Here is an 18,879-nt window from a genome sequence, read left to right on the forward strand (position 1 = left end):
ATGCCTCAGTTTTCTCACTTGAAAATGGATAATTTACTAGTTCCTACCCCATAGGGTTATGAAGATAAGTGGGTTAATATGTATAATACACTTAGAACAATGACTGGCACATGGTGACTTTTCATACATTTTGGCTATTGTTACTATTGACGCTTCTCTTTCTCCACATATCCAAATAATTCGTCCATTAGCTGTACTATTTCTCTCAGATGTTAACATCCCATCCATTCTTACTTCCGTGTACTCACTTCTGTTACTCAGACTCTCAGAATTTTACTGAAACACCTAGAGCTACCTCCAGTTTCTGTTCCTATCATCCAGTAATCCAATCTGCTGCCAGATAGTCTTTTATAGCATTGGTTTGATCCCTGACTGCCCTTGCTTAAGTGAATCACTACTGTTGCTGAGATAAAAGTCCACACTCCTTAATTGGTACATGAAATCTATCATTTTTGATCTTGCATCAACCATTGCCCCAGTTATATATTATGCTTCTTTCACACAATTCCACCAGTCAGAACATGTGTGTCTATAATTCTAAGATTTTGCTTTACAGTCTGTCCTCTGTCTGGAATATATTTTTGACCCTTTTCTGCCTGGCTAACTCCTTTTTAATCCTTCAAGAGCCAACTCAAATATTACCTTCCTTCTTTGGCTTTGCCTGATTTTGCCCTGCTGCACAAAATTACACTCTTTTCAAGGTTCCCATAGTACATCAGACATAACTTTTCTAGCACTGTATTAGAATTGTGTGGTATATAGAGCTGGCTTCCCCATAGACTGAAGTCAGGTAATTTATCGAGTCATAAAACCCATTACAAATCCAATATTTCATAATATTGACATTATAAAGATAAAATAAGTTAACATAATTGATTTTCAATAATGAAATAATTAGTAGGAGCATTAGTATTTGTTAAGTCCTTATTACATGCGAGGCAGGCACTGTGTTAAACTCCTTATGTATATTAGAGCAGGCACTCTACAAACATTTGCTGAATTCACAGAGCCACATATCTTGAGTTTCCCTACTCTTAGTCTCATGCTTAATTTATCTCCGCCTACAAGCAAAACATCAGTCATTTTTATAACTAGTAGTTCTTCAGATGGAAACACTGGAAGAAAATGGGTTTAGATGATGAAAATAGCATTCTAGCTATACTTGGCTAAGAAAGAGAAGCCTTAAGATCTCGAAGATGGTAACAAAGGCTGTCAAGTATTTTACCCATTATTAAAAAGTCATTAAAATAAAAATGATAAAAAATTGAAAGTACTTTGGTAACAAAAAAGAGCACATAATTGAATAGCTAAGAATGTTGGAGAGGTCCATTACTTAGAACGAGTAGAGAAAGTGGAAGAGGCAAAGCAGTAAACATAATCAAGTTATAATGACTCAAACTGCATTGCTCTAGTAATATTGGCCAACTTAGTCACATAACCAAAATATTTATTTTTACTTGGCATACATGAATACTGTTACAATGAAGTTTTATGCTATAAAGACATTATCTGATCAAAAGTAAAAGGAAACATGAAAAATGATCAAGTTATATAATGTCACGAAATTTTAGCACTCAGGGAACTGAAATTTACAAAACGGTTTAAGTGCAATGCTTGATTAAAAATAAAATGTCAAGGAAATGAACCAAAATAAAATCAATAGCTGTGTTAGGGTAACAAAAGCCAAATTTTTCTATTTAATATGTACACCAGATAATATTTATCCTCCTGTTCAAAACTCTTCAACCATTTCTGTCAAATTCAGAATTAAGTCCAAGTTTCTTAATGCGGCCTGTTAAGCCCTACATGATTAGGTCCTTATCAATGTCCCTGACCTCATTTCCTACTCCTCTTTGCTAGACCACTCTGTTCTAGGCACACTGGCTGTCTGCTTTCTCCATGTATCTGCCTCTGGGCCTCCACCCTTGGAAATCCTTCCTCCAAGATGAGCATCTTTTCCTGGAACACTCTCTCAAAGTATTCAGGCCTCCACTCTAAGGTCGCTTTTCCAAAAAGGTCTTCCTTCACCTCTTAAAATAACCACCTCACCCCAAAACACACTATTCTCTTACCTGCTATATTTTTCTTCATGCCCAAAACTACATATTTTTTTTCTTTGTTCCTGTGGAACATAAGCTCCACAAGATCAGGAGCTTTGTCTTTTCACTACAGTAACAGTCATTACAAGCTACTTTATAGGTTCTAAACAAATATTTATTGAAAGAATATGTGAATTTTTCCCATCCCCCAATTTCTAAAAGATAGCTATATTCTATTTAAAATGTAAACATATTTTTGATACAGAGCTATCATAAAGCTATTATCTTTATGACAATAACAGAAAAATGGAAAAAAAGCAATGTGTACAATATATCCTCAGCTTTTAAGATGAAATAAATGTAATGCTAGAAGAAGCCTAAGAGAAATTTATAAGGATTTACATTTAGTGATAAGATTTTTACAAATGCAGAGATATTTCCTTTTGCTCAAAATCTTAATTTTTACAAGCATAGATCAGTGTTATTTCCATAGAATGCAATTATTTATGTAACTATTTTTCTTCTAATATATGAAGGGTAACAACATTCTTAAAAAGATGCATATAGATTTATGCACATACACATATATGTACAGATATATGTATATAGGTATAGGTATAGATGTATGTCTATATGTGTCCATATATATCTCCATCCTATTTCAGAATTACACCTTAACCATCCAGCAATAGATCCAGTTCACCAGCTCTGGTTTCTGGGCATCTGTATCGTCTGCCCTCAGTAGAAAGATTGGTTTAGGTGAATAAGGATTAGAACTAGATTAAGCTGAGCCTAATGGGTAGGAAGAAATACAGAAGAGGATGGACCAGGAGATAAACTGGTTCTTTTTTCCTAAAACTGACATCTCAAAGTTTCGTCCCATTAAAATAGGACATCATGGATATTAATTATTGCAAAACTCCTACACACACATCTTGGACTCTACATCGAAATAACTGCAATGCCCATAAGAGATACTCCAGGCTCTTCTCTTCAGTTCACTTTCCTTCACACTCTTCTTATTCTGTTGCCATTCCTAACAGCCACCTCACTAGCTCCTACCTACTTTTTTTTTTTTTTAATGTTTTCAAATGTCATCTTTCTCAGGAAAATGTGTGGCACCCACTCTCATTCAGATGCCCTTTTCTATACCCCGAGAACCCTCTGAATGCTTTATCCTCAGGAACTGCTAGTTTACCGATTTCCTAAAGGAGTTAGAGTCTAAATAGCTTGAACTCCTCAGAGTATCTGGCATACAGGGCTCACTCAATTAATTTGTTGAATGAACAAATGAGAGAAATAGTCTAATCTTTCCAGGAGTTAATTTGCAAAAGGTAAGGAAAGGAAGCTTAAAAAAACAGAAACTTTATATATAACATGTTCTCTACCCATAGGCACGTTAAATAGTAATATTTGACATTTGAATCTTAATCAGTAAAATCGTCAAAAGGTAGTAAAGCAGGGATGTCACTAATCAAGGAGAATCGTCCTCTTTTGTGGGAGAAGGAGGAACATATTGAAATAATATTGTGGCCCACAAAATTAATTTATAATGCTCTATTTTGTTATTAACACTTGAAGTAATTTGTGATTCAATCCAGTTATATGTGGCCTTTATGTGTAAACTTGCAAAATTACCATGCCAATAGTCATGCAAAAGTCAAAGCATCAAAGAGCTAAATAGAAGTTTCTTTTTAAAAAAAATTCAAATGGCTTATTCTATTATTTTCTCATTTTCGTTTTTCTTCTTTTTTTTTTTTTTGGTTTGTGTGTTTGTTTGTTTTTGAGACAGAGTCTCACTCTGTCACCCAGGCTGGTGTGCAATTGCGTGATCTTGGCTCACTGCAACCTCCACCTCCGTGGTTCAAGCAATTCTCCAGCCTCAGCCTCCTGAGTAGCTGGGAACACAGGCATGCACCACCACACCCGGCTAATTTTTGTACTTTTAGTAGAGATGAGGTTTCACCATATTCTCCAGGCTGGTCTCGAACTCCTGGCCTCAAGTGATCCACCCACCTCAGCCTCCCAAACTGCTGGGATTACAGGTGTGAGCCACTCTGCCCAGCCTCCTTTTTTTTTTTTTTTTCTTAGAATGGTTAAGCTACTCAAATTGTTTTCAGAGCCAGAATAAAAACCAAGAAAATACTCATCAATATCAATTGCCAAACTCAGTCCAAAAACATTTCACACACCAGCTTACCCAAGTGTAAAGCTGCTTTGGGACTTCTGAAATATAGGCAACATCTCACTTGTGCTGGTAAATGCTTTACAAGTGAAGGATTTTTAATGCAGTGAGTGCTCACCTGGTTTCCCCCAAGTCCATGACATGTATACATAATTAATGGTTTGCCTCCTTGATTGTTTTCTCCAACATCCAGACATAGAGGCTGACCAACGCTTTTAATCTAAAGGAAAATTTTCAAGTTATGAAAAGTTTTTTAATCCATGTGGTTTATATATTTTTAAAATAACTTAGAAAGTAATGTTAATGATTATAATGTAAAATCTCAAAAGCAATAAACCAGAAAGTATTTCAGCAATTTTCTTAAAACCATAAAGGTTGGTGGCAAGGAGTATATTAAGTAAAAAAGGAACAGGAAAATACTCACATATCCAGATATAACAGGATTAAGGTCTGGCACATACACCTCTGGATAAATATTGTTCAGATACCATGTAAAATTTTTACACTGAAGGCGGTGTTTTATTTCAAATCTTTTTGAAAGATCACCAAATGCTTTCTGTAGAAAGATGAGAAATGAAGGGAATGCTTAATTAAAACAACATTGAGAAAGTACTTAAAATGCTACTATTTGTATTTCTATTTAGGTATTTAAAAAAATCCATGCTAAAAATTCAAGAAGCAATTCAACAGCCTTCATCATTCATTCAAGTAAAAAGTATGTCTGCCTGTTCATTTGTGGCTTTAAAAGACAGTCAAGACCACTTCAGTGCTGATTAAAATACTAAAATGATGCTATTTTATTCTTCATTTGTGCCACAAGCATTCCCTACAAGACAAAGATTTCTAGTAAAATGTTGTGGGCAAAGTAATGGTGGTAGGCGCATCCAAAATTGGTCCCAACTTTATACCTAAAAGTGATCTGCAAAGTGAGGTGTGAGAAATCAGGTAAAGACAAACTGTGCCAATACACAATGCAACTTCTATCTCTTCTCCATCGAGATCACAGAAAACCACCAGCAAGAAATAACCCACTGGGAGTAACTTTTCTAGTTTCAGGATGTTTCTTGTTCTTAACAGTATCCCCAACTGAACCTTTAGTATAAAAAGGCAATTTTCAAGTTAAATGAATTTTATTTTCCTTTATTTTAAGGGACTAAGAAAATAATTTAAAAAAAAAACTATTATTAAACTTCAAGGTATCTGACCTACAGGCAAAATATTAGAGAAAAAGTCCATGTAATATCTAAATGTATGCAAAAGTAAATACTCAATCTTATCAGTTCAACTAAAGAAAATATTTTCTTATGCCAACTTCGATGTCTTGAACCCAGGCATTTCAGCAAAAAGTATGAGTCTTTAGGACTTCTGGCTAGCTTATTACATTTACCATGTAGATCTATGTGTCCTGTGGTAACAAACAGGTATTTGCTGACTCGTGTGCCCCTTTGTGGGGGACAAGCAGAGCAGAAGCTTCATTTAGTGCCCACTTGCCTGCTTAGCCAAGTGCTATCACTTTGTCTTCAGGGCCTTGGGTAAAAAGATAGCAATCTAACTCAATAGTGCTCTGAATTTGCATCCTAACAGGGAGATACTGGAGACCAAAGAAAAGGCGAAAGAGGTAACCAAATCGTTCTTTACCACAACAGCCAAAATATTGATACCCTTGACTCCCAATAAATACTCCACCTTCCCTTGCCCTGCAAATTAGCACTATTTCCTATAAAGAGACGAGTACTATTCACTGAAGCATGGTCTTAAACTATCTAGTTAATTTACCATATCTAGTATTAGTAAGACTATTAGAACTTACTTCTAATATATTAAGTTTCATGATTCTGCAGAAAAGAATCTATTTATGGCAGGTTAATAACAAGAGTACCATATATTTGTTAGCACATATTAAGTTTCATGATTCTGCAGAACAGAATCTATTTATGGTAGGTTAATAACAAGAGTACCATATATTTGTTAGCACTTATCACTTTCTTATTTCACAGCTACTCTGGGAGAGAGGCAGGATGTGTATTTCATCTCTTAAAACACAGAAGGAGAGAAAAGAAACATGTTAAGCATGCACTCCATGTCCAGCCACCTTGCAGCCACTCTATGAAGTGTCTTCCCTATTTTACATTCTTAAAGGCTTTGCCAAAGTAACATCTCCAGTAAGTAGTGAAACTAGAGCTTGGAAAAAAAAAAAAAAAAGGCTTGGCACTCCTGGTTTATTCTCACGCCACATTAAGACACTATATCTCCAGTGCAAAAAGTCACTTAGAACCTTTATTTAGGTGTTTTTATTTAGGTGTTATATCTCCTAAAACCAGTAAAAACAGTTCCACTTAATTTTCTTTGAGTTAAAAAAAAAGAAAAAAAAGAAAAGAAATATCTTTCATATTAAAAACATCAAGTAGGCCGGGCGCGGTGGCTCAAGCCTGTAATCCCAGCACTTTGGGAGGCCGAGACGGGCGGATCACGACATCAGGAGATCGAGACCATCCTGGCTAACACGGTGAAACCCCGTCTCTACTAAAAAATACAAAAAAAACTAGCCGGGCGAAGTGGCGGGCGCCTGTAGTCCCAGCTACTTGGGAGGCTGAGGCAGGAGAATGGCATGAACCCGGGAGGCGGAGCTTGCAGTGAGCTGAGATCCGGCCACTGCACTCCAGCCTGGGCGACAGAGCATGACTCCGTCTCAAAAAATAAAATAAAATAAAATAAAATAAAAAAATAAATAAAAACATCAAGTAGAATTCCTGATTTTTAAAAAGCAGTTTATTTAGCTTTTTTCTTAAAAATGGAAACTCGGATTCCTAAGTTATGTACTTTAAGAGTTAAAATTAAAAATCTACTTTCAAATTTTTTGATGTTTTGTACTTGAGATGAATTGAAGCAAAAGGACATGTGAACTTGTTATAGGTTTTATTGCAGTTTAACTACTTAGCTTTAACTTACTTGTTTAACAATTTTTGCTGCATCTGTATTTCTCCTATAAAATATTTCCTTGTATTCATCCATCCAGACTTCTGCAAGGCGAACTTGGTTTCTAGCAATCACCTGAGTGCCTTTTGGAAAGCTATGAGGGCTTTTGCTGCGAAAAACATGTCCAACAACAGAGCAAGGCATAATCTCCAACTGCCCACCACATTGCCATACCTGATAATTAATGATATTTGTTTAAATTTACAGTATTTTAGAAAAATCAAATTGTTGCTTTTAAGTTCATCTTTAAGATATTATGAAAAACAAAATTAAAGAGGAGATTACAATATTACAAATAGTCTCTGTCCCCTGCCATTTCAACTTAAGTTCTTAAATGTAAGGAATTATTTCATTAAATGGCATAGACACTAAAGACAACAGAAGTGCATTTTCAGTAAGTTAACAAAATGGTGATTTCAGATTTTTCATAAAAATGAATTCCAGGCTTTTGTTTTTGCAAATAATTATGTAAGTTCTCTAATATGCACAGAAAACTAAAGGCTCTTACGCATTTGACTTCGTCTGAACTACCAACATAGTCCCTTCACTTAAACTAGAGTTTCTCTTCTAAGCTTGGGTAGAAGTGGACTCAGACCCTATTTACCTCTTGTATATTCAATTTTGTAACTAAGAAAACAATTCCAGATGGCTATTATTACCAATGACCATTCTATTGAACTTGCAAAGTAGTGGATAATTATTTGAAAATTCATGCCAATTTAGAGATAAAATGTCAAAAAACCCCTGATTTGCATTAATGTTAAATAAAATGGCAAATCATGAAATCAATGCCTTTTCACTTAAATATCTTAATAATTGACTCTGCCATAGTTACCAAGCAAAGAATCAGAAAATAAGTCATATTTAATACTATGTGCTAGTAGTAGAGCAAGTGATTACAATCTCTTTCTCTCCTTTCTTTCTTGAACAAATGAGAAGACTCAGTGATACGTTCAATTCAACAAACTGTGCTTGTGACCCAACATGTGCTAGGGGTTGGAAATACTGAAATAAATAAACAAGACCCTGCCATAAGCAGTTCAAACTTGGCTGAGATCATCACTGCCAGTATGTGATGGAGCCAGAGCCAAAACTTAAATCTTCTAACTCCTAGTTCAGTTCTTTTTCCACTACATTCCAGCCTAAGAGATGAAAAATGAATGATAAAGTTACTGCAGAAAATGAAACTCATGAAATCAAATACATAAGGTACATACGGAGTCTACCCAAAGCCTTTTTTTATATTAACTTATGTATAGAAAAAATCCAGCTCATTCAATCCAAACAGTTAAGTCCAATGTCCTTTAAAATTATTCATAAATGTTTTTCCATTCTAACTCCCTTGATGATCAACTCATTTCCTGAAGCACTAGATTTAATTATATTTATCTTGGCTGGAATTCAGTAGCTACAAGTGCATTAATTGGTGTTATTGCCTGGACACAGGAGTTTAACTGATTCCTCTTGTTACATTGGCAACAATGAACAAATATATTAAGTTACATATTAAAAGAAAATATTCTTATTCCAAAATTTCCAGCAATTAAGTTTTAGAAAGCACAAAAAGTAGAGTGCGCACATCTGTAATCATCTGTACCAGCCAATTAGAACACAATATATTTCATTGTTTAATATATCTGCAATATTTAATTCCCATAAACTTACTCTGAAAGACATTTCTATATTTTCACCTCCCCAGATTTCCATTTCTTCATCGTAACTTCCAATATACTCAAAATATTCTTTTGATATGGAAAAAAGTCCTCCTGCAAAAGTGGGTGTTCTGAAAAATAATCCATTGTCAAATTTTGTTATAAAAACTAAACAAGATAAAACAGCATATTTTAAGAACTGAATCAAATTTTAAAAATTAAAGCCATATCACATTTTCAAAGCTTTTGTTCAGATTAATAAAAACTAGAAATGCTATCTTCAAAGTCAAGATTTTTGGGGTCGGGGGGAGTACCTCGTGTCTGCTCCCATTGGAACAAACTTAAATGTCTTCTCCTAATCATGCTTTAAGATTTTTAAGTAATGATTGATGAGGAGGACATAAGAGCTCACTTACTGCTACCTCTTACTCAGCAACATTATGAGTAAGTGAGTATACAAATGAATGACTTTTAGATTCTCTTTATATAGAATATGTGTGTTCTTTATCAATTACCTCAGAGGCAATCGCTATAAAGCAAACAGTGTGTACGTATTCAATGTATGGTACAAGGTGTAAATATAAAACTCTGAGAGCAATCATCTTACTTAATTGGGTAGGTTTCATCTTTCCTTCTTTGCTTCTCATGATCAGGAAGTGACTCCCAGCCAAATGAAAGACTCCAGTCAAAATTTCCACGGTTATGGTTACTTCCATAAGGAGAAGGTTTGTTGAATTCAAACGTGTTCAGATCTATGGATGCAATATCTGGACTCACAACAGCTGTGTAGTTCTCAGCTATTCTGGCCAACAGAGGTTCTAACCAACCATAGAAACACTCACCTGGAGGGAACAGAATTTTAACTAATTCAATAAAAACAATGAAGTTTGTTATTTAGTTATTTAGGTGAAGGTTTACAGAGAAATGAGAATAACAGAGTCAATTTGTGTTTTGAACATGTATATAATGGAGACTTCTTTCTCCCTCAGATTTATTGAGATATAACAGACAAAATAAAAATTCTACATATTTACAGTGTGTATCATAGTGTTTATATATGTATACATTGTAAAATGATTATTACAATCAAGCTAATTAACATATCCATCACCTTATTGGCTTATGGAGTGGGTGGTAAAGAACATTTAAGATCTACTCTTAGCAATTTTTGAGTAGACACTACATTATTATGAATTACAATCACCACATTGTACAATTGATCCCCAGAAGGTGAGATTTCTTAAAGGTTTCTTGTGATGAGATTAAGGTAGGATGAAAAAGGTGAAACAAGATTCAGTACAGTTAGAAAAACTCCCCTACAGATGATGACCTTCTTTCTTCTACAAAAGATGCAAAATAACATTAGTGTATTTAAAGTTTAGATGATGTGTTAAAATGACCTATGAATCAAAGGTAGCTTTTTGTTGTTCCACGTCACCTGGCCCTAAACGTGTTCTGATTTATTTAAACTTGTGTCTCCCTGAGTAAGGTATAGTAATTGAAATTTTCATTTATCTGACTGGGTCTTAGGAGAAAATAAGGAGTCAGTATAAATTCCGATTTTAGCAACTAGAGAAGAAGGACCATTCAAAGCTGCCCCAGACCTAATATAAAGGGAGGGCCAAGGAATTTCATGCTGAGATAGGTCTGGGCCCTGCTCACAGGCTAGGTTGTTTTAGATAACACACAGCAAGTTCAGCCAATGAAGTGCTGTCCTATTCTGGGCTCCCCACAAAGCAGTATTTGGCAGTCATGGTCCAGGAGGACCATCAGACACATTCACCCAGTGGGTAGTGGGTAAGAATGTCCAGTATGATCTTATTGTAATTTTGAACAAGGAGAAGAAATACCAGAAGATGGTATTTTCCTTTTTAAAACACCTCTCTAGGATTACCTTTAGTCTTCTCTTCATTTTCTAAATGTCTGGTATTAAAAGAGAACTGAATGTGATGGCTCTAAGCAACCCAAGCACATGCAAAAGCCCCTCTGTAATAATCAGTGTGTGCTCAAAACCAGTAATTGGGTGAAACATAACCTAAGCACTGGCCAATTCAAAGCTAGACATTCATAGAGTATAGCCCACTAAACTCAAAGCTCAAAGGACTAAATGACATTTTAGTAATAACTAGCATGCATATGACACATTGACTCTAAAAATGCTTTCTAAATACTTTAAAAAATTTGACTCTGAAAAAAATTAAAGGACAAAGAAAAACCAACAGCAACAAAGTCAAACAAAAATTGACAATGTTTATGTAAGGGATACCAAAGAAGATGGGATGGGGCACCCCTAACCCGGCATAAAAACTATATATATGTACATATTTTGGTTTTGTGGGTTTTTTTGAAAATTCGCAGACTCCTTTTTATGCCAAGGAGTCTGCAAATAAAAAAAAAATTAAAATATAAAAAAGCAGCAGTACTAGGACAAAGTTTAATGATAGGGTGGATTACATTCATTCATTCATTCATCTATTCATTCATTCATTCATTTTGAAATGGAGTGTCACTCTGCCGCTCAGGCTAGAGAGCAGTGGCACAATCTCAGCGCAATGCAACCTCTGCCTCCCAGGTTCAAGTGATTCCCATTCCTCAGTCTCCCTAAGAGCTGGAATTATAGGCACACGTCACCATGCCTGGCTAATTTTTGTATTTTTAGTAGAGATGGAGTTTTACCTTACTGGCGAGGCTCGTCATGAACTCCTGACCTCAAGTGATTCACCCATTGCGGCCTCCCAAAGTGCTAGGATTACAAGCATGAGCCACTGTGCCCCGCCACATTTAAGTAGTAAATAAGCTTTCACTCAAAGTGTGGGAATCAAAAAAAACAACAACAAAGAAAAAAAAAACAACTTTTTTTTTTTTTTTTTAAACAGAAAAGAAACATGAAAAAAAAAATTAGGCATGGATAACTGGCTGGAACAGCTAGTAACTGGAGAACATTAAAGTTGAGGAAACTTAAACACAAAGGAGGTAAGAATTCTGCATAAGTGAAAGGAATTTTCTCCGCTGAGCTGTTATCTGCTTGGGCTGTCATTGCTATAATCACCAGTTGAAAACGCTGTTAAAGAAAATGCAATTAGGCATTTAGAAAAGAAAAGCCTTCCTTACCTTTTAAATTAGAGACAGAGGGAGGGAAAATGTTACAACCATATCCATACATATATACTTACAGTGAGCATCTAAAAATGTGAGCGTTTCAGCTGTTGCGACTGTTGCTCCTAGCAACCGAGCAGTGATCAGACCTTTTCTTTCTCTTTGTCTGACTATTTTTACTATAGAAAATTGTTTTACATATTCATCTAGTTTATCATGTAAGTACTCTGTAAGGAAAAACAAATCAGGATTAATTCTTTCTAAATTTATTTTCATATATAGCTTATGAAAGCTAATGAAACCACAGAGTAATGATCCTTCCAAATTCATAATCTTAACAGTTGCATGTGTCCTTCCAGTAAAATGAAAATTTTATCTTTAACTCCTTACTGGGGAAAAAGGTTAGCTATGCAAATGATCACTACTGTAACACATAACACTGTAACACATACTTATTCTGTACACTTCCTATCAATAAATATAATGTGTTGGGAGAGAAGTGAGAACCTTCAAATGGAGTCAACCCTAGCTGTTCAGAAGACTCATTTAGAGGTCTGAGAAGACTGACTATCAGAGTGAAAGATATGGAATCTGGTCAAAAAGATATTCAATGCTTTGACGTTAGTGTTTAAATCTAGAAACCTTAAAGAAAAATGTCAAATATCAAAAGACCTCTCATATTTAACTAAGGATCAACATAATTTAAGATCAAAATGTTGAGACAAGTCAGAAAGTCCACGGCTACAGCATTTTTGGACGACTCCTACACAGAATCAGCAGAAAAATTTGCGAAAGCTTTGGAGTCTCCTGACGGAGTTTTATTTAGTAAAATATGAACCAGGCAAATTTTAGTATTGGGTATATACTTTAAGATATTCAATATCCCAAATTGGATAAGGTTTGTAATAAGCAAAAATTGAGATAATAGGTTTTTTAAAAGTTATTAATAAATGTCAATCAAGTGTTGTTTTTTGTTTGTTTGGTTTTGTTTTGAGACAAGGTCGTGCTCTGCCGTCCAGGGTGGAGTGCAGTGGCACAACTCACTGCAACCTCTGCCTCTGGGCCGCAAGCTGGTCCTCAGCTTCCCAAGTAGCTGGGACCACAGGCATGTGCCAATACGCCCAGCTAATTTTTCTTTTCTTTTTTTTTTTTTGGAGACGGGGTTTCATCATGTTGCCCAGGCCGGTCTGGAACTCCTGAACTCAAGCTATCTGCAGGCCTCAGCCTCCCAAAATGCTCGGATTATAGGTTGAGCCACTCGCCGAGCTGTTCGTATTCTGAAACAACTTCTTAAGCCTGCTTTTCACAATTACATTTTTGATTTCTTATTGAGTACAAAATGCAGTTCTTCAAGCAGCCTTCATGGGCCCAAAACATAGCCTCAAAAAGATTTGGGAATGTTAAGAAAATCAATAAATATCCTGGGGTAAAAGTTTTCTTCTGCCAGATTTTAGAAGCAAATGCAGATGACTTTGACTTTATCTGTGATAATATAACCTTTTTTTCAATTCTCCAGTAGTTCAGTTAAGAGAGCTGCTTATTTAAAGCTTAAACATTCATAAGAGAGGTAAGTGCAGGAACAACCCTTGTGGAAAAATAAATCTATCTAAACACTGTTGTCTCAGAGTGATAGATTAACTTTTTAACACCTTCTAACTACCTCAAAATAATTCTCAGATTAAGCTTTTAACACCTTCTAACTACCTCGGATATAATTCTCAGAAAGACAAGCAGAATTTTAACTCATCTTAAATACATAATCATAAACATTTTCTGTTTTAAGAGACTTGTAAAAATTTCAACATTCTTGATTAGAATTATTTTAAATGGAGTTACTACAGATTCCTTCAATATACCTTCTGACTGTTGGAATTTGTTTAAAAAAAAACTTTTACCCACAACACAGGAACTTCCTGTAAATTTATATCTGCACCCTAAATTTAGCTCCCATGCACACCCTTTATTTGGGAGGTTGAGAACAGAAAGCTACATGAAATCAGATGCCCTGATTTCACTTTATAGCACAATTACTTTTAGCTACGTGATCTTGGGCAAGGAATTTTACCTTTTCTGCATCTCAGTTTATTTAAGATGAGGATAGTAGGACTTACCAGCACAAGACATTGCTGGAAGGACAAAATGAGACATCTGACCTTCAGGAATCTGATTCCAAACTTGGATTTATTAAGGAATAAATTTTGTAATCATTGAAATAATATGTATCTGTCTGATACAATATTTAAAATACTTGTGATGTTTGAAAATTTACAAGTTAGAGTATTTGTTAAATTCACCTTATGATTCCAATTTAAAATGTGTAATTTAGTATTTGACTTCCAATTTTAAGTGTAAATGTACTAAAGAATTTGGCTAACCTGGTAAGTAATATTGGAATATTTAAGAACAATGAAATAAAATAGAACACGGTGACTCTTTAGTGATTTTTAACTATTCATTTATATTATTTATTGATATATTATTTATATTAACTCATTTAGACTTTAAAACAACTCTAGAAGTTATGTACCAGTTCTGTATTTCCTCAATTTTAAGCTACATAATTGGATTCTTCTTATAATCAATTTCTTATAATCAATGGCATGCTAAGTTTAATTAGCTGTGGGTTTTCTCTAGTAATTTATAAATTAATGATATATAATACATTTGATGAAATATGGCATTATTCCCATTTTACTGATAAATCACGGCAGAGAGGTGTAGTAACTTGCCCAAGTCATATAGTTGGTTAGGAAAAGAGCTGGGATTCAAATCAAGGCAGCCTGACTCAAAGGCTCAAGTCTGTGCTCTTAACTTCTATGTCTTACAATTACAGTCTCGCATTGAGGACTATACAGTTATGAATAATGGTGTTTCATACATTTCTGCATTTGAAAATATTTGAATATGTCCATCCTTGGATTCTAATTTCATTCAGCATACCCACTATCCAAACTATTATATTCAAGCTCTGAGATGGCATAGAGAGGGCACCATATAATCAAGTAGACTTGGGATACCACCATATGGATTTGGGAAACAATTTAATTTGCATGTGCTTTCTTACCATCTACACTAGCATCATCCACCAAAATGATTTCCTTCAGCAGTATTGCAGGTGAAGAATAGAGCACACTGTGGACAGTTCTAAGCAACGTGGACCACGCTTCATTATGAAAAACTATTATGACACTGGTGGTGGGCAGGGGAGGGCAGCGCTTAAATTTTTGTTCAATACATCTAGAAGAAGTCACAGAAGTAGAAAACAGTTATAAATTTTATTATTTTATTTCACAGCTATACCATTGCTAACATTATCATTATTGAATATTTATCACTGAAAAATGATAGTTTTCTTCTATGTAATATAATCTCAATGCTATATAAAATGTAAATAAATCAAAGCAAATTTTTTACAAGCAAATCACTCACCCAGAGATGATGTCCACCAACAGAGATGGCAACATGTCAAGAATTACAACATGTTATTATAGCATTCTCAACAATATAATTTAAAATACAAATAACATCTTAAATAATGAAAATAACCTATGATGAGACAGCATGTAAAAATGACAAATCCTTATAATTGCTCAAATAAAAACCAAATTTTTCTTATTTCATGCAGAAATCATCCATTTTTCATATTTGCAACTTTAAAAATTGTACCACCTTATTAAATTTTTTTTTTTCTTTGACGGAGCCTTGCTCTGTTGCCCAGGCTGGAGTGCAGCAGTGTGATCTCGGCTCACTGCAAGCTTCACCTCCCAGGTTCACGCAATTCTCCTGCCTCAGCCTCCCAAGTAGCTGGGACTACAGGTGCCCACTACCACGCCCAATTAATTTTTTGTATTTTTAGTAGAGATGGGGTTTTATCATGTTAGCCAGGATGGTCTCAATCTCCTGACCTTGTGATCTGCCCGCCTCAGCCTCCCAAAGTGTTGGGATTACAGGCGTGAGCCACTGTGCCCAGCCTATTAAATCATTTTTATAAAGATCATCTTTAATTACATATTTACCTAAGTATATAATATAGGTTTCTTATTTCCTAGACTTATTGAATCAATTTACTTAATCTGTATACAGAATCAAAAGGGAAAAAACAGCTTTACTGTAAAACCTATGTTCTTCTTAATATTATTTAAATTTACTCATGGAGATAAGAGCCCAACACCCTTCAGTTGCTCTGCCAGGGCCAATGGGGAAACTGTAGCTTCCAGTGTGATATTAGGGGCCTGAGAAAACCACCCTAAAAAAAGATACACAAATTATCCCATTAATTACTTTCATTTCCTACCTCAATAGGAATGTCTCTGATACCCTTTTCTAACAGCAAGTCTTTCAAATGGAATATTTGTAGTGATAAAAAAGGAGTTGGATTGGAGCAAAATATCAAGAGAAGATGTCAACAACAGATTAGAAAAAGGAGAGGATGGGTTCTGAGTGAAAGTGGCACTGCTCTTCAGTTTCTTCATGATTTCAAAGCGTGATACAGGTGCACGGGCACCTTCATCATTCATAAATAAAATTATTTATTCTAAATTGAATTTTGGATAAACTGCCAATTTAAAAAAAGCTCAAACACAAACTATTCATATACACACTTGAACCACAATTACACAGAAATAAATAACTAAATATAAGCTTATATTTTGAACCCATAAAAGTTTATAACCAACATAAACTAGAAGGAAAAATTATGAAAAATTCCATACTATGGTATTTTATTTTTAAAGGAAGAAAAAAAGAGGAAACTCATGATTTGTTATAAGCATTTTGAGGAGAAAGTGAAATTCTAGTTTAAGATTTTTTTCCTACCTTTATTTGCTATGTGGTTAATTAATATAGTATTAATCGATAATTATAAAATGATTTTGAAGATTTAAAGTATAAAATTTCACAAAAATTCATACTAGTAAAATGTTATCACTTTAATCTTGCAAAATTTTCCACCAGTTTAAACTAGGATTTATTTGCTTAACTGATAATTACCAATATCAAGTAAAAATGTCATGTTATATCATTAACATAATTAATAAAATTTCACAATATACTTTCATAAACTCCATTCCTTTTGAAACAATTAACATGTTAAATGTATGCTTTGAAAATTGTTTTACACATTTAAAATAGTGCAATTAAAATAACTTGCCAAAGCAACTGTATCATCCCAGTCAAACCATTTGAAAAACCTGGCACATAGAAACATGCCTAAATTATCAGTCATATGACCATCTGGCTTTGGAAGAAACTAGATCTATATTTCTAATGAGCATGGAAAACATTAGCAGTTCTTCAGAAAACGTGTTATTTGCTGATACTGGCTACATTCGAAGTACAAAACAAAATTTTTTTTTTTTTGAGACAGAGTCTTGCTCTGTCACCAGGCTGGAGTACAATGGTGCAAGCTTGCCTCACTGCAACCTCCATCTCCCGGGTTCAAGCGATTCTCCTGCCTCAGCCTCCCAAGTAGCTGGGACTACAGGCGCGCATCACCACGTCCAGCTAATTTATGTATTTTTAGTAGAGATGAGGTTTCACTATGTTGACCAGGCCAGGCGCAGTAGCTCATGCCTTTAATCCCAGCACTTCGGGAGGCCAAGGCGGGTGGATCATGAAGTCAAAAAACAAATCTTTACCACCCTTACAAACCCTGTCCAAAGTAAGAAATAATTAAATCTTCAACTCCAACCAAAAAATGTTGTTAATGTGCTTACTTGTTTTTCACTTACTTAGTGATTAACACTATTGAAAATTATTGCAGCTTCTTAATGCTATATTGGGAGAAAAAAGTTCATTTTGAGCTGTCACTGATTGTCATGTCAAAAGAATAAAAATCATGATTATTGATTTTTAATGTAGATGACTTTCAGTCAAAAACTCTCCTCAAATCAGTAAAGTGCAATACTGCATTCTAATCTATTACTATACAAAAGGAACTATAATGTGCCTTGTTATAACAGCTAGAATATTTTATAGATATTAGTTTCTTTACACATTCATCTAAAAATTATAAGCAACTTAAACTTGAATCAATCAGACTAGAATAGCTCAACAGAAATCTAAGTTACACAGTTTCAACATTAAGGGACTCATATAGTTGGATCCGGTATTGATAATCCTAAATCTAGAAAAACCTGAGTGAAACAATAGACCAAAAGTTATCTTCAAGTTCACCGCCAAATGTAATTCTCTAATATCCAGAAAGCAAAGCTAAATACATAGGCATTGTTTGCTTCCAGTTTGCTTATCTTGTACTTTTTTTTTTTTTTTTCTTTTCGAGATGGAGTTTCGTTCTTGTCGCCCAGGCTGGAGTGCAATGGCACGGATCTCCGCTCACGGCAACCTCCGCCTCCCAGGTTCAAGCAATTCTCCAGCGTCAGGCTCTCGAGTAGCTGGGACCACAGGCACACAGCACCCTGTCCAGCTAATTTTTGTATTTTTAAAAGAGACGGGGTTTCACCATGTTGGCCAGGCTGGGTTTGAACTCCTGACCTCAGGTGATCTGCCCTCCTCGACCTCCCAAAGTGCTGGGATTACAGGTGTGAGCCACCAAACCTGGCCTATCTTGTACAATTAAAAATCTACTGAGGGGCTGGGTGCAGTGGCTCACGCCTATAATCCCAGCACTTCGGGAGGCTGAGGTGGGAGGATCACTTGAGGTCAGGAGTTCGAGACCAGCCTGGCCAACATGGTGAAACCCCGTCTCTTTCAAAAATACAAAAATTAGCCGGACAGGGTGCTGTGTGCCTGTGGTCCCAGCTACTTGGGAGCCTGACACTGGAGAATCGCTTGAACCTGGGAGGCAGAGGTTGCAGTGAGCGGAGACCCGTGCCATTGCACTCCAGCCTGGCCAACATGGTGAAACCCCATCTCTATTAAAAATACAAAAATTAGCCAGAAGTGGTACCGCATGCCTGTAGTCCCAGCTACT

At 35.3% G+C, this 18,879-nt stretch overlaps 1 protein-coding gene across 8 annotated transcripts in view; it reads right to left on the reverse strand.

Annotated features, from left to right (window-relative positions):
- GALNT3 (polypeptide N-acetylgalactosaminyltransferase 3) overlaps positions 1–18,879 on the reverse strand; it is a 67,279-nt gene that overhangs the window by 21,376 nt on the left and 27,024 nt on the right. For all 8 annotated transcript variants that reach the window (XR_013402010.1, XR_013402011.1, XM_077957137.1 and 5 more), the window contains 7 exons: positions 15,013–15,185; positions 12,026–12,175; positions 9,460–9,694; positions 8,866–8,983; positions 7,174–7,374; positions 4,649–4,780; positions 4,343–4,444 (listed from right to left, as the gene is read on the reverse strand). Coding sequence is in view for 6 of the 8 variants with exons in the window: in XM_077957137.1 (XP_077813263.1) it covers positions 4,343–4,444; positions 4,649–4,780; positions 7,174–7,374; positions 8,866–8,983; positions 9,460–9,694; positions 12,026–12,175; positions 15,013–15,185 (1,111 nt within the window). In the remaining 2 variants the exon portion in view is untranslated. The remainder of the gene's footprint in view (positions 1–4,342; positions 4,445–4,648; positions 4,781–7,173; positions 7,375–8,865; positions 8,984–9,459; positions 9,695–12,025; positions 12,176–15,012; positions 15,186–18,879) is intronic.

The sequence above is a fragment of the Macaca mulatta genome, chromosome 12 (assembly GCF_049350105.2).
Source record: "Macaca mulatta isolate MMU2019108-1 chromosome 12, T2T-MMU8v2.0, whole genome shotgun sequence".
NCBI lineage: Eukaryota > Metazoa > Chordata > Mammalia > Primates > Cercopithecidae > Macaca > Macaca mulatta.